The 10,905-nt window shown below is 46.3% G+C and overlaps 1 protein-coding gene across 6 annotated transcripts in view; it reads right to left on the minus strand.

The window, feature by feature from the left end:
- The window catches only part of LOC129865357 (dedicator of cytokinesis protein 4-like), a 151,623-nt gene extending 144,544 nt beyond the window's left edge, over positions 1-7,079 (minus strand). For all 6 annotated transcript variants that reach the window (XM_055938088.1, XM_055938085.1, XM_055938084.1 and 3 more), the window contains exon 1: positions 6,878-7,079. In XM_055938088.1, coding sequence (XP_055794063.1) covers positions 6,878-6,914 — 37 coding nt within the window. In that variant the 5' untranslated portion in view covers positions 6,915-7,079. The remainder of the gene's footprint in view (positions 1-6,877) is intronic.
- Between the last annotated feature and the right edge of the window lie 3,826 nt (positions 7,080-10,905).

Below are 10,905 nucleotides of genomic sequence, written 5' to 3' on the forward strand. Positions count from 1 at the left end.
GAGTTTTAAATCAGCAGGGTAAAATAATAGTTGTGAAGCTAAGAGAGAGAGAGAGACATCATTATCACTCACATGAAAGACAGTGATGAGAGCTGGGCAAGCAGAACAGCCTAGAGTACAATCACACCACGACGATGGATCATACTTCCTGCTTTTCCGAGCCAGAACAGCATTCAAACATCACCCTTCAACAACACAGACAAAACAGGAGCCAAGGACATGGAGAGCCAGGAAAACATTAAAGCCATCTGGCCTGATACATTGTACTTTCCCAACACAAAACACAACCCAGAAAGAGAGAGTTTGTGCGTCGCAAATGGTATCCTAGGGGACCCATAGGGTTCTGGTCAAAAGTAGTGCACTACATAGGGAATAGGGTGTCATTTCATTGGGACACAGACAGAAACAGTGTTCCTAACGCTTTGATTACAACCAACTGTGGTGGTAGTGATCTCTATCTCTTTCATGTAGATGAACACCTAAATTAATTGTGGCCAGGCACCAGCTCAGTGGTGGGGTTCTGTACTCAACGGAAGCCTTTGTGTGTCTTGTGATAGCAGCAGCAACATGCTCCATGCCCAGATATGATCATCCATATTCATTTGGGGAGCCGAATGGGGAGACGGGGACATACTGTAGGTAAATGCATAGAGATAGTAGGAGAGGTAGACACTACACAGAGAGCCAGTGAGGTTTCACTACTTTTGCCATCCTCAGTCGCTCTGTATGTATTCTCTGCCCTAGAGAGACCACAACAACACTACGGAAGTGTCTGGGGAGGAGGAAGAATGGACAAACAGAAGGAGTGAAAGAGACAAAAGAGAGGGAGCGAAATAGACAAATGGGAGGAGAGTAGATTTTTTTTTTAAAGACAGATGGAAAGACGGATACGGAGAGCGGTGGGTAAAGAGAGAAAATAACAAAGAGAGAGAGAGCGACAGAGAGAACCACCAGGCAGACAGATCAACAGTCAGAGAGAGAAAGAGAAAAGAGAGAAAGACAGACAGGTGGAATGAAAGAGAGAGAGAGCGAGATTGAGATAAGAAGATATGGGGGAGAGTAACCTCCAATCTCTGCAAACAGCCCACTCCTGACACTGACATGTTTCCTGCCTGCCAAGAGGAGAGAGCCTGCTCGATGACCTCGAACACAACGCGGACCATCCCTGCATAGAAAGGCCTGGCTCAACCTTAGTACGACCAACCACAACAACCCATTTTATTAGGCATTCATAATGTATTAATAGCAAACCGCTAACACCTCTAACACAAGCATCACCGCACATAAAGGCCTGGCTCAACCACGACGTAACCGCCACAATGACAATTTATTATAAAGCATTAATAATGCGTGAATAACATAGCCTCTTATTGTTCTTTTTAATAACTGAGGACAAGAGGTCGTCAGATGGTGACTGGTGTGTCGTGTGGGTCCCAGAGTCTCAATGGCTGCTGCGGCCCAAATGGTACCATATTCCCTTTATAGTGCACATAGCGCTCTAGTCAACAGTATTGCACTTTAAAGGGAATACGGTGCCATTTGAGACACAAGCCAATGTACAGAGCCCAGGATCAATACAGCAAGACTGAGATTACACACGCAATGGACACGATATAACTCAACACCCCCGGGAATGCATTTGTATAGGGAATCTGTTGTTTTGCCCCTTTAAAAATGAGCATGTGCACCAAAAACTCAAAACGCATCCATAGTTCCTTTCACACATCAATCCCAATGATTGTCATCTATGAATATAGCATTCATTTCTGACAACTCTGGTGACAGCCTGTCATTCCCCCCCCCACCACCACCTCCGCTGTCGCAGTGTTGATGAGCACGAACTGTGAATTCATAGTAGAACACGCCCCATTAACCTCTTACTGGGTTCACAGATTGGTATCAGGGAAACCACGGTGACCATACAATAGACAGACCTCTGGAATCGGAAGGGTACTTCATTACAACGTAACTCACGTAGGATTTATGTCAGTACGGTTTAAATATAGGGTCCATTTCAATAAGTAGGCCCTATAGGCCTGAAAGGAGTACATGAAATCACTCAGAGGGGAAGCCATTTCTATAGAACAATGAATCGGCTAATATCACCCCTTTTTTAAAACATTGGCTTTTAAATATATCTATTTCACAGCACTGTCCTTTAAATATATCTATTTTACAGTAGTGTGACTTTAATGTACATGAAGTAATACATTAATAGGACATGCATGCATGTACTATGTACAGTATGTAGCCATAGTGATGCCCTCTCAGTCCAGTAGTTACCAGGAGACAGTAGCCCTAGCTACCTCCAGACTGCCCTGCCGTCAGCCGACTGTGCTGTGGTGAAAAGCAGGCTGGGATTCATACTGGAGGTGACACGTGAGCTGCGATCCAGTCCACTCATTGGCCGGCTGCAGCCGCCTAGCCTCAGCTGCATCCTTCCACATGAAACATACGTCGCCAATTAGACCGCGGCGGCGTCACCGAATCCAACGGGACGCACACATTACATTGTATTCACATCAAAAGGCTGCCTCGCCACAGGGGGTGAAAAGGTAAACATGCTGATTTTGTAAGAAATAAGACCCGGAAAATAGCAGTGGTTTTTCTGTGTGTCTTTATATAATAAATGGGATAGAATGATGTTTCTTATATTTTCAACTGACAGTAAATAGAGCTGCAGTAATGGGAAAACACAAACAGGCTAAATGCAGCATTTTTCAATCCAGTCTAGTATTCACCAACCATGTTAAATTGAAAAGGTGTTGTGCATGATTGTCATTGTAAATAAACACAAAAAATCTTTGTTCGAGCGGAGGAATAAAATATACATAGCTAGTTGCCCCCGTCTACCTATAACACCAGCTAGGCTAACATGTTAGAGGTTAAGCTCTCTCTTTCCCTCCCTTTCCCCATCCCTCTCCCCCACTCTCCCACTCTCCCCCTCTCGCTATCTCTCTCTCTCTGATCCCACTGTGCCTGTCTAATTCACCAGGGAGCGCCAATATTGACTAGGGCAACTCCCTCCAGCGATCATCATCCCTAAATGATTGCCTGTGTTGGCCCGGCCGCGGCTAGTAGATGAAGCCTAATGGATGAAGACAGCAGACGGGAGCGGATGAAGAAGCAATTACAAGCTGGGGTGGCGTTGTGGGGCCACGCCTCCCTGTGCCCCGGGGCGGTTGTTCATTAAGGAGGCAGGGGGGTGTAATATAACGAAGGAATGGGACCACAGGCCCCCGTTCCCCCTGCCAAACAACCTGCTAATCCCACGGGGGTAGGGGGTGTTGGGTAGGGTGGGCACGTCCAACAATAAGGCCTCCTGACACACGCCGCAAGGCAGGGCCCGCCACCCACCCCTCGGCCCAGTGACATCCCCCCACGGGGGGCGGGCGACAGCAGCCAGGGGAGAAGGACAGCCCCAGGCCTGACACAGACCCCCACTACATAGCAGGTCTCAAACTCCTCCACTCTACTACATGCATTGCTCAAGGGCCAGGGCCATTCAAGGGCAGCACTTCACTACCCAACCGCTCCATTCTGTTATTCTACCATTCGCTTGAGGGTGTTTATATGTTGAGGATTATTTATGTGTTTCCATAGGCTGCTGTGGGTAAACATTGAGATTACAAAAGTAAATACTAGGCTGTGGTTATATGCTAAATATAAAGTATTTTGTTTGAATGTTCGCTGGAAAGTTCTATTCAGTACACACACTCACACGACCTAACGCAGCTCATTAAATTATGATGAGCAATGACATGCTTGATTGGCTGCAATATCCGTCTTAACAAGGAGAGAAAGGCCCCTTCTCTTCCTGTTAGTCATAATTTAAGACTATGTGCAGCAAATACAATTTCCCAAAACAGAGACAATGTTCTCTCTCCAAGGCTGTGAAGCTACATTGTTAGCTATTTTGTGTTTAATTGATGATGGATAATCCACTGAGAATCCCAGTATTCCAGTGTTCAAAAGAAACCAGATGCAGTGGATTTTCCAAAGGTGGGATTTCCAGTGAAAATATTCCCCACATTCAGTCCTACTATTCCATTCGTCTACCGTCCTTTCTCAATGTACACATTTTAATTCAAATTCCCGCCTCATGTTTAACCGAAATACATTCCAACCCTCTTTGATATGAAAATCTCTCCACTTGGCAGAATGCAACGCCACCATAGACTCAATGTCCATTAGGAATCCAATTTTACACCACCCCTGCTTATGGTTACAAACCTGTAGTCACTTAAATGGTGTACTAATAGGAGTCTTAATGCCGTACTGTCTTCTTCTGCTGGACTCCATTCATATTTCATCAATGGTAGATAGATAGAGGGCTGTCCTCCTCATTGGCTCTCCTCCCATGCATAAGGCAAATCAACATCAAAGCCCAATACCCCCCAATTAAAAGCTGGAATTCTAAATTCCACTCTGTGGCGAGAGATCAAATGGTTCGCACCAAGGATCCAAGAACCTCAACCCATTTTGGGAAGCCAGCCCTGGTTTAAAGGGGGGTAAAATGTTCACTGAAAGGACCTCAAGGACATCACATTTGCAGTGCACACTATATCAATCGTATTCAAATGCAGTAGGCTACTATATCAACGCTGCTGGTACATCAAAGACATAATGGACATCCATACCTCTTGAGACTAAAGACCCTGCGGTGAGACGGTTAAAACCCGGGTTTTGAAGACAGCTGTTTTGCTGAAACATGAATATTCTCAAATAACATTCTGTGTGGAGCCTCAGTGAGTGATCATGATCGATGATGACCACAGAGGGTAATTAGCTGGTTGACGTCACATAGCTATAGAACAGCAATGTGTTCCGCGTGTCAGGATCCTGTTGAATCAAGCGAACGTCCGCATTCCATTTTTTTTTGTTGCTGCTCGTTCAAAAACCAATGAACCAAAACTACGGTGACCAAGACTTTAAAGATGCAAGAAAACATACTGAAACGCCTAAATGTATCTTGACCTCAGCTACCCGTTTCCGTAAAAGGTCGAAACAGTAACAACTCTTCAATGGAATGAGCACCCTGTGTACCGAGAGGCAGAAGGAATTTATAAACAAGGGACCGAGTCTTGATGATGAAAACACATGGTCTCCTCTGAACTCCAGATATCTCCTCTTAACCTATTTAGCAGCCCAAAGCATCCAAACAAACAACCAAAGATCAAACCACAGTACTTCTACACAGGGCTACGTCTTCATCCCGTCAAACATCTCTCTACACCATTAACATATATCCAAATGTCATTTGCTGCGTGCTGCTCTTGCACTCTTTGTCCATTTTCAAACAACGTGTGCATAACCTTAACCCGAGTTACAAAACACTGACAAATCACGACATTTACTCAACGTTGTGTTGTCGCTTCTTTGTCCACTTAAAAACAACAGCGGGTTTATGGCCAGAGTTGCACAAGAAGGAAACGGCCTTTCTTCTCCAGAATCACCACCGTCACAGGGAGGAAGTCCCCTACTACCCAACCACAGGCTCTAAATCTGAGCTAATTAAAATAGTCTTATTGAAAATAGGATCAAGACTGCTTAATCCACTTAAAGCCTCACTTGCAATTTAAGACAACGAAGGCATTCAAGCGTTGAGAATAAATTGAATGTTATACAAGCCTCCTCCCACCTGTCTCCGTGGACTGAACTTAGAAAGAGGTTGAAATTGTGAAACGAAGCAATGGATCAAACTGCAAGCGCTGGGTTCTAACTTGAGTCTTTAAGTTATACAGTGCCGAAGCTTCTTAGCTCAGTTGTGACAGGGAGGGAAGTAAAACATGCACACACCAGGGGGGGAAGAAGCAGGGTCAGTTAGTGACCAAAAACCAATTGTAACAAATACAGGGCAGAGGCCAGTTTCTGGTTCAGTGAATCACTGTGTTCCAATGATTTCAGGTCAAGACAAGGTAGGCCTTTAGGCACCTAGAGGTGTGACTGATAGGCCTACATAACCCAATATGGCAATATTTCTGCAATGGTGAGATTTCAAGCAGTTAGGGGCTGGATAAAGCATTCCAAACATGCACTCCTTCAACCAATAAATATGATTTGCAACACTATTTTTGGTCCATTGAGGGAACGCATCTCAATAGGATGTTTCGCACAGTGAATATCCCCCACTTCGATGAGATATCACAGCACTCTTTTTTAATCCCATAGCATATATTTCTCTCGCATTGTGTTTGCTTCACTTCAACGTTTTATCTGTGGTTATGACACCCATGCCGCTCAGAGCAATGCACACTAGGAGGTCAGCTTCACTCCCTATTGTCACTGAGAGACTAGATAAACAAGGTTGACGGTTCAGTGGAATTTCCGAATACCAAAAACACAAACAATGTTCCGTTCGAACGTTATTTTTTTTATCGACACTTTCTTTTCTTTTCAATGAGGAGGAAACACAACACACACATATAAAGTGCTACATAAATGCATCGCGCAGAGTATTGTATTTTGTTTGCTTCCATTCATTTCTCAGACACAATGTAACAACAACCAACAAAGCGATTGAGTGCGCACAGAGTGCAAAGAGATGCACTGATCACGGAGGTTCCATTGCCCCGAGTCATGCGTGGTGCGTTCATTTTTATAGCTGTAAAACCATAATGTATTCATAGCCTATAGCCTACAAATGCATGAAAAGAGCAAAGACTCGTGAAATGCGTGGAAGTGGTGGTGCCTATGAAATAAGCACGCGTTAGTAACCGTTAGTAAACTACAAGATAAAAGACATTGGTCGTTGTTATGTTGACACTGTGTAACAAAATTAAACAGCAGCATATTCCCTATTAGATTGAAAGTAATTACATTTTTTGGTGTAAACGAGAGCGCCGCATTTTTAAAACATATAACCAATAAAACTTACCGACGCCGTATTTCTCGTGTTCTGTAGGTATCCACATATTTACGATTGGTACATTAAAGTAATTTGTGAGAACAGCAGCTCAATGCAGATATTTCGTGCTGTATAACGCATTCTAGGCTATTGAATTCCTTTCCTCCGCTCTGAAGTCATTGTTCAGATTGCAGGAGAGAGAGCGGCTACTGTATCTTCATAGTGGATTGAGACGGAGAAGGAGCTTTGCATTTCGGGGTTTGTAGTAAAACCGAATGACGTAAACAAACTGAGAGAAAAAAAAAGGACTCAGAGTCCCACAAAGCCACAATGAAAACATGGATGAAATAGAGTACCACTGTATGAGTCATAATTCCCACAAAACCTAGCAGTCAAACAGGGAAATGTTTCCAATCGTTTTTCCACCATTAATTTTTCACATAGTGGATTTTAGGGTGCGCTCGTAAATTCCCTCTGGAGCACTCTCGTCAGAGTGTGCCAGAGCGGAGAATAACAAAAAAGCATAATTAAATTGTAGCCAGCAGCACAGTTACAGTCACCATCGCCCTAAAACAGCCTAACCAGCTCTTCTAGGGCGAGAAAATGGTCAGAGTGAGGTGTTCTGCCATTTATGTCTGGAAGTAGCTAGCGAGCTAGCCAACTTCAGCCAGTTAGCTTGGGTGCTTGAACGCCATTGGGAGCTCAGAACAGTAGGATCAGCGAAACGCTCTGAATTTACAAACGGACAATCGGACAACACTCGGAATTTACGAACGCCCAGAGCACACTGAGCGCTCTCTGAACTTAGAAAAACTTAGAACTTAGAAAAACTTAAAATAAGGGCTGTGTTTCCTGTAGGCTTACCCTGGTGTGATGTTTTGATAATCGTGCAAATCTTGCTTGGACAAGATTACTTTTATCAATATATTCACCTGTATTTACCCCCCCAAAATGAAATGCTAATTAGCTGCTAATGTGGCTATCATAAAGAACTACAAATGTCATGATGTTCTGGATGAAACTTCCGAATTGAGGCAAAGGTAAGAATCTCATTCTTACCTAACTATCTAATGTTAGCTAAATGTAGTAAACAATAAATTGGCTAAATGTATTATAATGGACAATTCTGTGAAATGTCTTGTGCAAGTTTTAAATTGACACAGTACCTGTTTGTAAAGGTGTAGAGCTTTTGTAAAAGCTAGAGATGACATGCAGGAGCTTTCAGTGATTTGTAGTTTTGCATGATGTTTACTGTGATGCTAATCAGCATTTTGAATCTGAGAGTAAATAGAGCCAAATATATTGATTAAAGTCACCTTGTCCGAGAGAGATTTACATGGTTATCAAAACGTCACGCCAGGGTAAGCCTACACACAACACAGCCCTTATTTGAAGTGTTTTTAAAATCCCCCATGGGAAAAAATGAATGGTGGAACAACGATTGGAACCATTTCCCTGTTTGACCGCTAGGTTTTATGGGTATTATGACACCTCCACTGTAGGGCTCTATGAATACATACATGAACGCTTTGCTATTCTTGAGTTATGGATTACTGCCTTGTCATTGGATCGGCAGATGTGAGCCTGATGCAGTAGGCTAGATAGATTTATGCCTGACAGGCAGACAGTCCGAGTGAGAGAGAGTGAGAAAGAGCTAGAAATACTTTTTACACATAGCCAATAAGGCCAATATGAAATTTTAGGCCTTGTCAAAGGGTTGCCTACCATGTCTCATGGTCAATGGAGATGAAAGGTAGGCCTATAGGCCTACTTAAATAAATAAACAAGAACAGATTCAATTATATTATAAATCTACGATTTATGTTCTTAAAGGGATACTTCGGGATTTTGGCAATAAGGCCCGTTACCTAGTTCCCCAGAGTCCTGATCTTGTGGATACCATTTTTATGTCTCTGAGTGCAGTTAACCCTGGGCAACATAGGCCTGGGAGGCTCACAGGGATATTGGTATTGTAATAGCTGTCGCTCTCCTCATCCTCAGATGAGGTGAGGAGAGAAGGATCTTCGGACCAAAATGCGGAGTCAGGGAAATAAGCCATTTTTATTACAAATACGACGTAGACTAAACAAAACAAAACACTTTCAAAACTTACAAAATAACAAAACGACGTTGACGCAACCTGAACATAAACTTACATAGACAAACGTAAACTCACGAACAGGAACGGACATCGAAACATACGAACAGCCAAACAGCTCCAAAAGTGAATACATCGAAACAACACGAAGACATCACAGGAGACAATCACCCACAAACAAACAGTGAGAATGCCCTACCTAAATATGACTCTTGATTAGAGGAAAATGCAAACCACCTGCCTCTAATCAAGAGCCATACCAGGCAAACCGAAACCAACATAGAAACAGATAACATAGACTGCCCACCCAAAACACATGTCCTGACCATAAACACATAAAAACTAACATAAATAGGTCAGGACTGTTACAGTACCCCCCCCCCCCCCCAAGGTGCGAACGCCGGGCGCACCAGCACAAAGTCCAGGGGAGGGTCCGGGTGGGCAGTTGACCACGGTGGTGGCTCCGGTTCAGGACGCTGTCCCCGCACCACCATAGTCACTCCCCTCTTCTCTCTACCCCTTCCACTGACCACCCAAACATTAGCTTCCCCTAAATAAACAGCTAGCACCGGAACAAGGGGCAGCACCGGGACAAGGGGTAGCACCGGGACAAGGGGCAGCACAAAAACAAGGGGCAGCACCAGGATAAGGACCATCACTGGAATAAGGGGCAGCACCGGGACAAGGGGCATCACCGGGACAAGGGGCAGCACCGGGACAAGGGGCAGCACCGGGACAAGGGGCAGCACCGGGACAAGGGGCAGCACCGGGACAAGGGGCAGCACCGGGACAAGGGGCAGCACCGGGACAAGGGGCAACACCGGGACAAGGGGCAACACCGGGACAAGGGGCAGATCCCGGCTGAAGGACTCTGGCAGGTCCTGTTTGGACGGCTCTGGCAGGTCCATGCAGGCTGACGGCTCTCGACGCTCATGGCAGACTGACGGCTCTCTACGCTCATGGCAGGCTGACGGCTCTCGACGCTCATGGCAGGCTGACGGCTCTCGACGCTCATGGCAGGCTGACGGCTCTCGACGCTCATGGCGCTCTGACGGCTCTGGCTGCTCATGGCTCTCTGACGGCTCTGGCTGCTCATGGCTCACTGACGGCTCTGGCTGCTCATGGCTCTCTGACGGCTCTGGCTGCTCATGGCTCTCTGACGGCTCTGGCTGCTCATGGCTCTCTGACGGCTCTGGCTGCTCATGGCTCTCTGACGGCTCTGGCTGCTCATGGCTCGCTGGCGGCTCTGGCAGATCCTGTCTGATTGGCGGCTCTGGCAGATCCTGTCTGGTTGGCGGCTCTGGCAGATCCTGTCTGGTTGGCGGCTCTGGCAGATCCTGTCTGGTTGGCGGCTCTGGCAGATCCTGTCTGGCGGGCGGCTCTAGCGGCTCCTGTCTGGCTGACGGCTCTAGCGGCTCCTGTCTGGCGGATGGCTCTGTAGGCTCATGGCAGACGGGCGGCTTTGCAGGCTCATGGCAGACGGGCGGCTTTGCAGGCTCCTGGCAGACGGATGACTCAGATGGCGCTGGGGAGACGGATGGCTCAGATGGCGCTGGGGAGACGGATGGCTCAGATGGCGCTGGGGAGACGGATGGCTCAGATGGCGCTGGGGAGACGGATGGCTCAGATGGCGCTGGGGAGACGGATGGCTCTGGCCGGATACGGCGCACTGTAGACCTGGTGCGTGGTGCCGGAACTGGAGGCACCGGGCTAATGATAAGCACCTTCCTACTAGTGCGTGGAGCAGAGACAGGGCACACTGAACTCTCAAAGCGTACTCTATACCTGGTGCGTGGTACCGGCACTGGTGGCACTTGGCTGAGGGCACGCACCTCAGGACTAGTACGGGGAGAAGTGACAGTGTGTACAGGACTTGGGAGACGCACAGGTGGCTTAGTGCGTGGGGCCGGAACTGGAGGCACCGAACTGGATACACGCACTATAGGGAGAGTGCGTGGAG

The sequence above is a fragment of the Salvelinus fontinalis genome, chromosome 11, assembly GCF_029448725.1.
Source record: "Salvelinus fontinalis isolate EN_2023a chromosome 11, ASM2944872v1, whole genome shotgun sequence".
In the NCBI taxonomy this organism is placed as follows: Eukaryota; Metazoa; Chordata; class Actinopteri; order Salmoniformes; family Salmonidae; genus Salvelinus; species Salvelinus fontinalis.